Consider the following 14812-nt stretch of genomic DNA (forward strand, 5'->3'; position numbering starts at 1 on the left):
AAGCAAACAGAAACTGAAGAATAAAATGGGAGGAAAGTTCTGCATAAAGCCATGCCATTGTAACGTTTGTCAGTATGACTCTTGATTGTACTTACAAAACCTTTATTATCAGCTTGTATACCTTCTCATCACCAGTCATTGTTTCTAGAGGAGCAAAGCAGTAGCTGAGCATCTATTTTATTCATTTTTCTCATGAAAGACAAACACTTGTCAGAAATAAACACGGGACGCGTGGACTCTCTCAGTCCAAATCAGCCCAGCAGTTTACTTCAGCTCACTTCAGTTCCCACAGCCCAACACAGAAGGAAAAAAAAAATACCATCCTGTGACCGTCCACAGGCTCTGGTGGTTCAAACATGTCTGGTCCAATGAAGCTGCTGAAGATGTTTCAGGTCATAGTGGTGTGGAGCGGACACCCCCACCCATCTAATTTTATGAACAAACTAATTTTTTCAGTGATTCCGATTTGGCTGGGTGGTTAATAATGGGTTTATGCGTGTCACAAACTCCCATACACAGGTGTTGTTGCTTTAAAGCAAAAATTAAAGGGAAATACTGCATATTATCCCTTTAATTTTTTATATATTTTTTAGGATTTTTCTTTCACAATTTCTCAAGTAGATGGATTCATATTTTAAGACAAGCATTAAACTTGGTATCAACAGAAGACTTTTCCAAACACAGTCGTCATTATCATGGACTTTTCTGTAATCCTTTTGGGAATTCAAAATAAAGGCCAAACGAAGGCTTGCTTTCTTAATCCCAAGCAAGGGAAAAATTACATGTTTTTCAATTTGTTGTTCAAATTCTCTACTGTGGTCCATGCTGGACTTGAACCGACCACCCGTCAGTTCTCAAGCTAAGTGCAAGTGACCTACTACCACCCACCATTCAGGCCGTGATGGTGGTTTTAAAACTAAAAGTTTAAAACTGTCACTGTGCCTCTGACCTCTTTTGGGTTAACTCTACTCTTGTCATTTTAAATGTTTGTAGATGGAACCATGTTACCTGGGTTGAGCTGGACAGACAGGCTGAACTTCTTGCAGTTGCTTTCCTTTTCTTTTGGCAGAGCGTAATACAGCGACACCATCTGTCACAAAGACAAACGTTTATCTTGATGGGTAATTTCAGTTTATTACAGCTTGGTTCTTGTTTCCATAGGTTTGGCCACCACCTCCATTAGTGATAACAACATTGTACTCAAAAAAGAGACCTAATGGGGCAATAATCATGAGCAGCCAGTCTTTCAGGTTTTTTTTAAAAAATCTAAGGATTGGTATCATTTGATGCGTAGCTATATTGTCTATCATTGTGTAATCTTTATAGTTGGAAACTGTATTTTCATTTCAACACAGTTCACTTCAAGAAAACATTTGTTCTTTTATTGTGAATGCCTGAGATTGACAACAATCTGGGCCAGATTAACTATGAGGGAAACTGGGCAATTGCTCAGGGGCCCAGAACTTCTACAGGGCCCACGGCACAAGCAAAATATCTGTTTAGATCTTGCTTAATGTCAGTGGTTTCCACACTGGGGAGCAGCGCAACAGAATAACAATATGACAAGACTAAATGTAACTATCATAGTGTGAAATACAGTTTTATTGCTGCTGAAATAGTGTTATAACAATAAAGGACGCATAATGGACAGATTATACAGACAGCTTAGACATGACATGATAACATAAAGCAGTTACGATAAAGTCAGAGAGCAGACATTAGGTTGGCTTAGGAAGGCTATGTGTATGTAATGTAGGGGGGGTAAAGCCAAGCCAGCAGACTGAAGAGGCCAGCAACAGCCCCCCACCCAGGACCAAGCAGCACAAGTGAGAGCCCAGGCAGAGGACAGGCAGGATCTTGCTTTGAGCCGCACCCAAACATAGAGTTGGCCGCTGCAGGTCTGGCCCAAATCTAATGCCTCGTCCTGGACCACTCCCATTCACAAATTTAAGGATGCCACGGCCCATTTGAAATCAACACATAAGACCAATCGCACCAATGACAACATATAAGATACATTCTACTGTTAATGTGACAGGTCTCTAAATAAGATGTACCATATGTTAAACTAGGTCAGATAAATGAAGAATAACACAGTTTTAATTCCATGGCTTTGTTTTTGTTCATGCTGATACTTTTTTTAAAAATTAAACAGGAATATTTTAAAGTAACTTTAAACTTAAATGATTTAAATTTTAACAGGGTTTATTTGTTTATTTTTTATGATCTCTCAAGGCCCACCTGCAGGGCCTTCATGGTCTGCTAGTAGGCCACAGCAGTGGAGTATTGCATTAGTTGTATTCAGTATAGTTTTGTTAGGCCATATAACTCATTATTATATTATCAATATCATTCTTCTGAACAACATTTTACCCTTACACTTTTTTGGCTGATCAGTGATCAGTTTAGATGATTGGTGCCCCTGCAAGGCACACTGGTGTGTTTATTTGTACTATGTTTGTTATATAAATTCAACAAAGCCAGAAAGAACATTTGTGCACCTGAAAACCATCATTTCCCTTGAATGCACTTGATTGTATATATTTACTGTAGAGTCACTGTACTGGGTTCTGGTGATTTGTTGAACATTTTATCATAATTTATTGTTATACTACACTTGATGATGATGATATCAACAATGGGGCAATTGTCCTGGAGAAGGACACTGCTGTTGCCTAGGGGCACAGTGAAGTGTTAATCTGGCCCTGACAACAATACACAACAAATACTAAAACAGAAAAATGTGTTATACTCACTTTCACTGTTGCTTCTCCTGATCCGTTGACAGTCACTGTCACATCCTGATTTATTTTGTTGAACTGTTGGGATTCAAAAGATTTTAGAGTAAACTAGACAGACAGACAGACAGACAGACAGACAGACAGACCCCCTTGTGACCAATGCAGCTGTAATTGGTCACAATGTGTTTGTGTGTATTTTCACCTTGGTTGTTCTAGTGGCATAGTGGTTATTTTTGTTGATGTCGAACTTCTGTAGTTTTGTCCTTCCAGGAAGGTCAATGTTCACATGAAGATGATACTCCTGTTCAGTAGCTCTGATCCAATACTCAGCTATTGCCTGGTACACCATTATAGTAGCCTGGAGAGAGAAAAATAAAGACAAAGTGAGGGAGAGAAAGTGAGACTCAGCAGCTTCAACCCCAGATTAACATGCACAAATTAGCATAACTTCACTGAAAAACACGTACTATAGATACATTAATGCGTATATACACGTAAATGCACTGTGACAGAGAGAGAGAATGAGAGGGAGAGTGAGACTCTTACTTGAGTTGATCCATAACCTCCGCCATCTATCTGCTGTTGATTGAACCATCTAACAACATGTCTGGCATCGTCCCAAGCCTTTAATAATCAAAGCAAAGAAAAGGGCTAATGGTTGGTTAGATTATATTATATATATATATATATATATATATATATATATATATATATATATATAATATAATGTATACAACACAAGATGTTTGTGCTGTGTCTCAGCTCTGCCCAGTCCTCTTGGCCCTTGACAAAGCCCCATGATAGACATGAATGAACACATTTGAAATAAAGTCAAAAGTAACTGGGTGAGCTGACAAACTCCTGGGCTGAGCATGTTGCTCATTAGCTGGACTCTTTTAAGATTCTCTTTCTGATGATTCAGTTTTATGGTGATTTTCCACCATTGATTCAGTGTCTCACCAAAGGAGCGTGCATGCACAGCTGCACTAGGAAATAGGAATGAACAGTCTCTAGATAACCGGTGATTGGTTTAAATCTACTGTCATCGGCCAGATTCCCGAAAGGCTGAAAACAGAGCCAAGAGGAGGTGCTGAAATCTAGTTCTTTCTCAGAACACTTGATTTACAATATACTAAAATATTATTATGGAATTACTGCTCATTCATACCAAAGAAATGTTGCCTAACATAGCTTTAAACTGTTGGGCTATTTGCCCACCCATGTTTCACAAAATGTTGAACCTCACCCCATCCATGTTCGTGAACGACTGAGCCTTTCCAGGACGCCCCTTTAATACCCAGTCAAGATACTGTTACCTGTTACCAATTGACCTGTTTACCTGTGGAATGTACCAAACAGGTATTTTTGAACCTTTCCACAACTTTCCCAGTCTTCTGTTGCCCCTGTACCAACTTTTTTAAAAACATGTTGTGGACATCAAATTCAGACAGAGTGTATTTCTCACAGAAAAAAATCCTGGTTTGAGAATATCATCAGTGACTATATGTGATCATAAAAATTATTAATACTGTCTCTTCATGAGCTCACATATTTAATGTGCAAAACACCTCAGAGTTCTGTGCACTGTTTAATAAACATAGCCTACACATGTTCAAATCTTCTCAGACCAATGGATTGTGTTTAAATTGATCCGTTCACCTTCACCAGATATTTCTAAAGTAAAGTGGCTTTTGTCACCAATTGCTGATCCTCTTACTGTTGTAGCATGAATGATGGCTTTACTGAATTGTGTGTTTTCTGCAGCAGGATATGATGGTCAAACACACATTAGTTGGACGTGCTTACCTTGGCCTTGACCAAAGCCAGAAGAGCATAAGCTGTGGCCTCCAGTGTGAAAAGATGTGAGTCACTTACAGGCCAATAGTTTAACCCTAAAGAAAACAGATATTTTAATACTTATTCACAATTTTCATAGGCTTTCAACTTGTAAAATCGGAAACATGTAAACCAAATTACAAAAGAATCATTGTCCTCACTTGCAGTACTTTAGCTTATCTGTCCACACACACACACACACACACACACACACACACACACACACACACACACACACACAGACTAATCAGTGAGTGTAACAAAGTTCATCTCCATTGATCTTATCTGTAGATTTTATTCTTCACTGTACGTGAAAAAGTTATGTGACAAAACCTGAGGAGACAAACTTGGAGAGGATCCGCTGGTCTAGTTTGTTTTCATTTGCCAGGGCGTATGATGTCAACGCAGCAGCATACGAGTTGACGAGGCTGTACTGACGCCCCTCCAGGTAAGCTACTGCTTTATTTATACGGGATGTCAAACTCTGGACAAAAGGAAAAATCATACAACAGCTTTGTTAACAACATAGTTTTGATTCAGATCAGAATTATCCAGATTTTGTAATCCCTTTTTTGCTATCCCAAATAAAACTGTTCTTGTAGATTTTGTCTTGGTTTTTCAGGTGTAATCAAACTGGACGTGACTTATCACAGCGGGTCAACTGCTCCACATGATTGCTGGAAGTGAAGCACTGAGCGATCTGTCCTCCTGCAGCAGCAGGAGCAGAAGCAGCAGCCTGCTGGTTTGGCTTGACTCGGTTTGACTCAGCCCATCAGCCCAGCACGGCAGGGGCTCGCATTTTCCATTAAAACAGGGCTACCTGCTTGAATCTTTTACCTGAAGATGACCTTGAGGAGGGTCAAGTTGAGCAGCTGTATAGTGGTGGATAAACCGTCCATACATGTCTCTGGGATAAACACACTGTTTTCTTAAATTCTTGACAATAAAAGTGAAAATGAATATGAAACGATATATGTATATGATACCTAAAAGTACAAACTGCGACACAGAAGCAAAACTACATTTCAAAACATAAAGATTCTGTTAGAAGCTACTAAAGTACTGAGAGCTGAACATAAAGAGACTTAAAGAAACTTTTTTCTCTCTGCTCTCCTGAACACACATGAGCTGTGGGTCACAACTCTTGCTAGTTTGAGGGGGAGAAAAGGAGGCTCATTACATGTCAGCCAAAGCTGGTGAAACATCACTGTAGCCCACTTGGAGGTGGGTCATGCTCACTTTGAATCAGATCACGTCTCCTGATTTTGAGATACCCTGATACCCAAATCTGAGATTTAATCCTATCTGGATACTTCTGATCTAGATTAAAGGTCCCTGATAGCACCCAACCTCCCAGCAATTTCCAATCCTCACACCTTCTAGTTGAGGTCAGCACTGGTAGAAAATCACTGCCCATCTGTTTCTGACACCCATTTACCCTTCTGTCACATCATCCAAATCCAGAAAGAGGCTGCCTTTGTTTCTTACCTCCTGCAAGCTACATCCTTACTGCCCTTTCCAGTGATGCCAAGAAGTGACACAAATCACCATACTTTTGTTGCTGAGACACCCCTGTATGACTTACAGAGTGGGAGCACAGCTGACATAGCTTATTGTATGTATGCACACCGCCTGAAGGTCTGCAAATGTCTCAGTACCATCCTACATCCAGGACATAGTCAAACTGCATACACCACTATGCACTGTTACTGCTAATCAGCTTGCCACTCTGTCACTACTGCTACCATTACTACCACTCAACAAAATCACAACTGTTTACTGTCCTGGCTCTCCATTGATATCAGGACAGCAGAGACTCTACCTATCCTCTGTCACAGACATACAACAGGTAACATGCCACCACTTTTTTTCAAAAACTGTGATGAAGGCTGGCGGCAGAGAGAGCGAGACAGATAGTCATCTGCTATCCAACTTGTGACCATAGCAACATTAAAGACAGCTGCATATAAAATAGCTGTCAAAGCTCACACCACTTCCTAACTCGAGGTGATGCAAACAAGCAAGCTAACAGCTGATTGCCTTAGTTTTCCTAAATGAGGATCTCCTAGCCTGTTCTGTGCATCAGCGAACAGGCTGAATGATGTGTCGCCCTGGCTCTATTTCAGCAAAGCTTCACACGCTTCCAAAATATTTTATCTGGTTAAAATCGATATGACACCCTTGACTTTTTCTGCCGAAGTCAGCTGAGTTTGATTGTAAAAGGGACTTGAATTATTGCTTGTCATGACAACGGTGAATTCCTGCTTCCTAGCATTAGATTGTGAGTGCAAAACTTTTATCAAAACTCTGCTTCTACTTCATATTGGTGGCAAATGGCCGTGGTATAAGCAGGATAATCAACTTGTAGGTGTACACTGAACAGTTTGAAGCCTCCACATCATGCCTTCAAACTGTTAAATGCACACCTACAAGTTGACTATCCATCACGCAAACTACTCTGTTAACAGTGACAGACAGATAGATCTGTGATATACACTCGCCTCTTCTATGAAACACCTTTAGAATGCACTTAAGTTGCTCTGGATAAAAGCATCAGCTACATAAATGTGATGTACTGTAACTTCCTTTGTCTTTCTGCACAACAATTTGGTATTTAGACTATTTCTTCCTGCACTTCTCTTGACAGCCTTCCTGTCACACCATTGTAAGTCCCACCATAATGAGTTTCTTATCCTTCTCGGGAGCACAAAACACACCCCAACATTTCAACATTAACTTAAGCCTGTAGCTGCCACATTCATACATAATGATGTCAAAGGGTAAAAAAGGGAACACTGGGTACTGTACAATGGTACACATTAATGGCAATGCTGTTGAATTTACAGTCTTCATTTATTCATGTTCCTCCCCTGCTCTTATCTCCTTAATTTTAGTGATACCATTAAGAATTAGGGGTGGGGTAGAGGCTGTAAAAAGAAGGAGAGAAATAGAGAGGAAAGGGAAATTTCACTGTATGCAGGTGAAGTACTCACAGTAATGGTGGAATTAAGGCATATCTCGCGTGACTCCTGCATAGCAATGAGGCAGAAGGCTGTCAGGGACGCATCTGAATCTTTGCCGCGCACATCACCCTACACATGCACACATAAACGCTATCATGAGTACAGCATTATACATCAGCTCATTCATAGTCAGTAACATAGTACTTTTGTATGGCATCATTATGAATAGTTGATGTTACTCGATGCACGCACAATCATCTCTCCGTGGATAATTATTCCAACTTCTGTAAATGAGCCATCAGGTTGCTGTGTGTTGAGAATCAGAAACTTGATGGCGTCACAGATCACGCTTGGTTGCACTTTAACCAGCTTATAGGCCATGGCAAACACCTTGGCAACATAAGCAGTCAGCCTTATAGAGGAGAGGAGAGGAGAGGAGAGGAGAGGAGAGGAGAGGAGAGGAGAGGAGAGGAGAGGAGAGGAGAGGAGAGGAGAGGACAGGAGAGGAGAGGAGAGGACAGGAGAGGAGAGGAGAGGAGAGGAGAGGAGAGGAGAGGAGAGGAGAGGAGAGGAGAGGAGAGGAGAGGAGAGGGTACAATAGTGTTTCATTAGCTTTGGTTAAATAGGCTGTAAAAAAATATATCTAATATCCTCGCAGTCACTCAGTGTCTAACTTCAGGATGTGCAAAATGTTTGTGTATGTTTTGATGCTTCACCAGGTGCTGCTCTTATAATCCTTGAACACAGCAAAACCCCCATCATGTTTACGATAGGCAAGCTCGTTCTGGTAGCCTGAACACAAAGAAAGCACACAACTGTTTTTTTTACTAAATCTTGTCAATTGGACGCTTTCTTTAGTGCCTTTTAAATTTGTCTCTTTTGAGCAAAATTTCTGGCATCTTTGTGAATTAATGTATCTGTGTGAGCCTACCGGTCCTGATATGTTGGAGGGCTTCGCTACGTTTGTCAATGCCTACAGATTCCCACTGGTTAGTTTTGTCCAAATACATGGTTGCAATGACAGGCAGGGTCATAGTGATCATATTCTGCTCTCCACAGCCTGAAGGCTGTATGATCAGGGTGCCCAAAGAGTTCCCACTAATGGCGTTCTCCACCAGTGCACTTATCTGTTCTCTTCCTGTGTGGACACATAAGAACAATGTAAATTTCCGACCAACCAGGTGAGGTGGTCATTTTCAAGGGAAGAACAACCGTCTCTTCCCACAATTACAACTAACAACACAGAGTTCGTTGTTCAGACAAAGTTTCACATAATGAACCTAAATGCAGCATTATATCTCACCTGTCACAGATATGTGTGTACTAGTTGGTGTGTTTGGAACCAAATCTGCCTCAGGAATTGCACTGTTCATAATTTCGATTTGTTTGCCATCTAAATTGAGATAAAGTTGGTAGGTTAGGGTATTACAAAATAAAAAGAAATAACTTTTTTTCTCTGTTTACTGCAGATCCTTAAATAGTAAACTCACCTACACCTATTCTAGCAGGGTCGAGGACTTTAGTCATCAATGATTTTGTCAGTATGCCCGGAGGCTGGAAAAACAACAATTACAGTTATCTGGAATCATTACAATTTTTAAACACACATATAACACAAAATTATATTTGTGCAGCTTTAATGTTTGCAAAGGCAGAACAGTTTTAATTTGGTATACCAAGCTCCAAACTCACACCTCAAATCTGTTTCTCTTACCACCACCAGCAGGTTTTTCATGATTCCATCCTTAAGAAAAGAGTATTTAACTGCTGCTTTGACCTCAATGTTAAGTTGTCCATTCTTCATGGGAATAACGATGAAAGGTACAGATCGTGTCTTTTGGGGCCCAACGTCAACTTCCTGACGATACTTCCCACGCTTAGAGGCTGAACTGCACACATGCTGTGTTTCAATCAGATCCACACGCACCTTAAAAAGGAGACAAAGATGAAGAGACCAAAAAAGTTTACATACCAGTGCGTGTATATGATTTTTCTGATGAGATATGACGAGATTTCTGAAGGTCCAGATATAATCCTTTGGAACTTCAATTTCCGGTACTTTGTTTTATTTGTCATACATTAATAGAATATCTTTTATAAATGTCTTTTGAAAACATCCATCACAGTTTACACAGCTTAACTGTGTAGTGAGGGATTTTCAGCAACAGGTTTTTGTCGGAGCTGCATTTAGCCATGTTGAAACAAGGGCAGTCCTTTCTTCGTCCAACTGTTGTCTGTCAGTCCAATATTTACTGTTGCTTTTGCCCTGATTTGGACCACCTGAAAGGATTTGACAGCACAGAACTGCAGATTGACGTGTTCTTTTAATGTGACGGGCAGAACAGTTTCAGACTAGAAGAGTGGACTCATTATAGTCTCGTAGATTGCAGATCCCCGCCGGGCAACAGATGATGAAGCAACTACTGCAATGCCACCACAAAATGCTAGATGCAACCAGCAGAGAAGTTCGGCCAAAATCAACATGACCTCCACATATGTTGTTCCGAGCTGAAACAAGATTTCAGACTAAAGCAGTTGTTGATCACCTGTGGCCCCTAGTGGCCGAGAAGTCAGCCGTGAATGCTTGTATAAAATAGAGAAAAAAAATACCACCAATTCCACCAACCAGTCAAGTTAGAGTTTACATCCATGTCTGTCCAGACTCATATAATGTGTGTCGTGAAGACTTTGAAGGAAGTTACCACTATACTGACCTATAACTTTGAAGTCATTTAATAAAAGGTATTAAATATATTTTTTGCTACACATCCTAGAACTGAAGTGAAGGAGACTTTCTTACAGTGTAAATATATACTGCATATTTCTTTGAATGAGTAAGGATAATATTGTGTATAATCTGTAATAAACTGTGCTGTTAAGAATGTTGGGTGCAACTTTTTGGCCCACTGACTCTCTATAAGATGTATATGCGCAGTTCGATCCTCTCAAGAGATACCTCTACAAGAGATAAGAGGTTGGTGGGGCGCACATTACCTGCATCCAGCATTACACTGTCAACGCCACACGCTGACAACCTCTGGGTGGCAGCAGTGAGCGCCAGGCTCAATCTACATCTGACAATTAATACAGCAGAGTGAAATGTGTTGCTAGTTGGAGTTTAGTGTATCAGCTGCTAGAAGGGAGACATAAATCTCAGTGAAGTCACAATAAACAAGGTGGTTTGAGAGGAGAACATTACAAAAGAAGCTCAGAGAACCTGGACCTTATCCATCCCAACACCATAAACCAATAACAATCAGAGGAAGATGATCAACTCTGTGGAGAACATAGTGACAGTGTAAGTCTGCAGCAGCTTGGCAACAAACACCTGACACTGGGACCAGCAGGTCATCTTCAGACAGGTGAGTCATGCTGGATAAAGTATTCAGATCATTTACTTCAGTAAAAGCATTAATCCCACACTGTGAAAATACTCCATTGCAAGTTAAAGTCCTGCAGTCAAAACGTTACTTGTGAGCTGTTAAAGTAAAAGTAACCCTTGTAGTAAAATGTTCCCTGTCAGTAACTAGTAACTGTACCTGTCAGGAAAATGTGATGGAGTAAAAAAAAGTTAAGTAGAACTATCAATAAGCATAAAATGGATGTAATTCAAAATTCTACTTATGTGGAGTAGGAATAAATGTACTTAGTTACATCACCCACCGGAGATGACAGAAGCTGAACGTGTGGTGTTGGTTTTTTACAAACTTTCACATAGTTGCTGTTTTAAGTACACCTTAAAGTAGGTACTCTATATAAACTTGCCTAAGACATTTAGCCACAGAGTCACTGAGAAATTCATATCTCTTGAGAAGAGTTTATGTATAAATAGTAAATTTTGAGCCACAAGATGACAACTTTCAAATTTTAAATGTAATATCATTTTTTTATTCTTAAATGGTTTTATTTTCTATTTTATTTTTATTATTACTTTCTAATAGGTTTTAGTGTGTTCATAATTTTCTTCCATTTAATCTTTCAAAATAACAAATTGTGGCATAAAAGATAATATAAATATAGAATATATAGAATATATATATATAAGATAATATAAAATAATATAAATGATTTGCACTAATCGAAGTACCTTAACTTGCCTTGGCTAAGCAAGTTCCATTAGGCTATAAAAAATGTTCAGTCAGCTCAACAACCATAATTACAACCTTGACCTTTGAATACCAAAATCTAATCATTTTATTCTTGAGTCCAAGTGGTCATGTGTACCAAGTTTGAAGTTTCAAAGAGTTCTTAAGATACCACATTCACAAAAATGGGATGAACTGAAAACGTAACGCCTGTGGCCATAGCTGTTGCTGGTGTGGAAACCAAAAAAAGAAGAATTGCCAAGGATTTTCAAAAATTGTGAATTGCAAATCACACAACAACAGTTAAGTCCGTTGATCATGTACGCACACACTCAAGCACAGACAGATGCAATCGCAGGACCTCCCTGCTGGGCTTATGCCTGGCAGAGATAATTATTGGCAGTATTCACTTTTGAACTCAGTAACTAAACTACACAAACTATGCTAAGTTGAAAGTGTTTTTTCCGGAAAAACAGAAAAAGAACAGCTCAGACTTACAGTGATATGTTCAGGGCTGTAGTTGTAGAGGACGGCTTTAACTTCTATTTGTTCTCCACGGACAGCAGAGTAAGGCAGCCTGAGATCAATGAAGAATTTCTTCCGCACAATTATCCCTAATGGATCGCCAACACAGATACCTTGAAGATAAGAGGAGAATCAAACAATGGACGAAGCAGTAAAAAATAGAAACAGAGGTCAAGACTTAAGAATAGAGGAAAAAAGATTGAAGGCTATGTTAATCCTCACCATGAGTTCTTGACAGGCTGATGCCAGTGAACTGCCAGGTTGTGATTGAGTCTGGCAAAGGAGAACTTTTAATCATTGATGTGGTGTCACTGAAATAAAGAAAAAGAAAAGGTAAAGAAAAAATTTAGCGATTGCCGTGAATGAACTTGGGACATATTATGTAAATGTAGATGTGTGACAGAGAATATAGCAGAGAAAGGGTGAGCAGAACACTGATGGCTTAAGTGCAAAGTCATGATTTAAAGCTGCAGTTGTTAGAAAGCCTAAAACAAGTTGATTGTTGAGTTTCATCTCCAGAATGTGAGTTAGGATTTGTTCTCTCAGTCCTGAGACATATCGATTTTTCAGAGAGGAGTTTCTGCCATTGATTCAAGGTTTCATTGAAGGATCATACATGGGCAGCTGCACCACTAGAAGAGCCAATAGGAGCCCATGGTCTCTAGATGACCTGTGATTGGTTTAACTCTACCGTCACGAGCTAGACTCTGTAACGGCTGAAAACAGAGCCAAGAGGAGGTGCAGAAGTCTAGTTCTGTCTCAGACAGTGTTGGGACTAACGCATTACAAAGTAACGCATTACTGTAACGCCGTTATTTTTTGCAGTAACTAGTAATCTAACGCATTATTTTTTAAATTCAGTAACTCAGTTAACGTTACTACATGATGCGTTACTCTGTTATTTTACGTTATTTTTTGTGTAGTCTTGGCTAGAGACTGAGCTGCTGCCAGAGCCGTGTTGTCCTGAATCTTCCTGTGTGTGTGTGTGTGTGTGTGTGTGTGTGTGTCAGCGGGGAGATGGGAGAAGACACACCGTGTGGGCGTGTCTGTTTACAAGACTGGTATCATCATGGCGTCGGTGGTGGAGCACAAGTCAAGTTTCTTTACATGGAGATATTCTCACTACTTGACCTTTGTCGAGCACAAAGACAAGAACGTTTTAGTTAAATGTAAGTTGTGTCTTGGATCAAAGATCTTATCTACGGCCCAAAATAGCAATTCAAACCTGTTGAAACACCTACAGAAACAACGTGCTGCGACGAAGCTAGTAGCTCAGAGTACAGACACAGACTGTGATGCCACTTCACCTCCACCACCTCAGCAACAGCGTCTGGATTTGAACCGAGGGACTGACTGCTCCTGCTAACCAGGAAAAAGTTGATAAAGCCATTGTAAGGTATGTTGTAGAAGACATGCAGCCAATTTCTACTGTGGAGTCGCCCGCTTTCAGGAAGCTAGTTAGCATGATACCTGGCGTCACACGGCAAATGGGACAAAACTCTTTTTCTAAGTACCTGGAGAGCGAATACACAAAAATGGAAACCAAGTTAAAGAAAACTTAACTTAAAACTTAATGGGTGACCTTTTTTTTCATAATAACTAAAAAGTTACTTTTCACAGTACTGCGTTACCTTTTGGTGTAAGTAATCAGTAAAGTAACTGAGTTACTTTTGAAATAAAGTAACTAGTAACAGTACCTAGTTACTGGTTTTCAGTAACTAGCACAACACTGGTCTCAGACCACTTGATTTACAATATCTTGAAAGGTTATTGTGAAATTATTTTTCAATGATGCCAAAACAATGTTGCCTACCCTAACTTTAATGGATTTGTTGTATATATGCATCCAGTGTAAGGAGTGTGTCATGTGTGTATAGCATCAGACTGAAGTTTGCTGTCTAAATTAGCTCACCAGCATTGCTTCATTTATTAGTGTATAATTTGTGCGTGTAGGTTTCAGCCGACTCACCAGTTCAGGTTTTGACAAGCAGGCAGTTTGATGTCTGACCAAAGCCAACTTTCAGGGAACTGGGTGCGAGAAGTGATTTCATTGCTGTCCATGTAACTGTCATCATCTTCGCCTAAAGTATCATTTAGAAAAGTTAGTATTTAATAAATTATTTAACTACCAGTGAAATGACTGTGCTGCCCTGTCCCCATTTCTTACTGCGTGCCAACATGAGGCTTTCCTCCCTTCTTTCGGCCCGCTGGGTTTCCAGTTCTTTACAGCAGTGCAGAAAGGCCTCAGTGCAGGCTGGACCGTCATTAATGTACTTGCTGCGCCTCTCACAGTTATATGAGAGTGGGGTTTCCCTCATGCCATCTACACAACATTCACGTTGCAGTTCGTCTTGATATAGACTCACTGAAGAAGGGAAAGCGTTGTGAAGAAACGGGTGAGAGGTAGATTTACAATGTAATTAAACGTTTGTCTAGATGCAAATACAAAAACATTTAAATATAGAAATTAGAAATGGACTTTTCATATTATGTGTGGTTCCCTACGTATTTAAACATGTTTGTACTATGCCCCTGGTAGTTCTGGGCAATCCAGAGCAAAGATTTTCAATCTGTGAGGTCTGCCTCCCCCAAGTGGTGCCACAGAGTTAAAGAGGAGTTACAAAGGGAGCTACGTGAGGACGAAATACTGCGTGGAGTGAAA

The 14812-nt window shown here is 40.0% G+C and overlaps 1 protein-coding gene across 1 annotated transcript in view; it reads right to left on the reverse strand.

The window, feature by feature from the left end:
• Positions 1–14812, reverse strand: part of LOC146330527 (complement C3-like) — a 36898-nt gene that overhangs the window by 5669 nt on the left and 16417 nt on the right. The window contains exons 18-35 of the mRNA XM_084716087.1: positions 14318–14515; positions 14120–14231; positions 12373–12461; positions 12124–12263; positions 9255–9467; positions 9031–9094; positions 8844–8933; positions 8472–8678; positions 8257–8332; positions 7793–7952; positions 7571–7669; positions 4911–5061; positions 4548–4633; positions 3288–3365; positions 2944–3099; positions 2757–2819; positions 1009–1090; positions 96–144 (exon numbers count right to left, since the gene is read on the reverse strand). Of these exons, the coding sequence (XP_084572213.1) occupies positions 96–144; positions 1009–1090; positions 2757–2819; positions 2944–3099; positions 3288–3365; positions 4548–4633; positions 4911–5061; positions 7571–7669; positions 7793–7952; positions 8257–8332; positions 8472–8678; positions 8844–8933; positions 9031–9094; positions 9255–9467; positions 12124–12263; positions 12373–12461; positions 14120–14231; positions 14318–14515 (2113 nt within the window). The remainder of the gene's footprint in view (positions 1–95; positions 145–1008; positions 1091–2756; positions 2820–2943; positions 3100–3287; positions 3366–4547; positions 4634–4910; positions 5062–7570; positions 7670–7792; positions 7953–8256; positions 8333–8471; positions 8679–8843; positions 8934–9030; positions 9095–9254; positions 9468–12123; positions 12264–12372; positions 12462–14119; positions 14232–14317; positions 14516–14812) is intronic.

Source organism: Lutjanus erythropterus, chromosome 3, assembly GCF_056507025.1.
Source record: "Lutjanus erythropterus isolate fLutEry1 chromosome 3, fLutEry1.hap2, whole genome shotgun sequence".
In the NCBI taxonomy this organism is placed as follows: Eukaryota; Metazoa; Chordata; class Actinopteri; order Lutjaniformes; family Lutjanidae; genus Lutjanus; species Lutjanus erythropterus.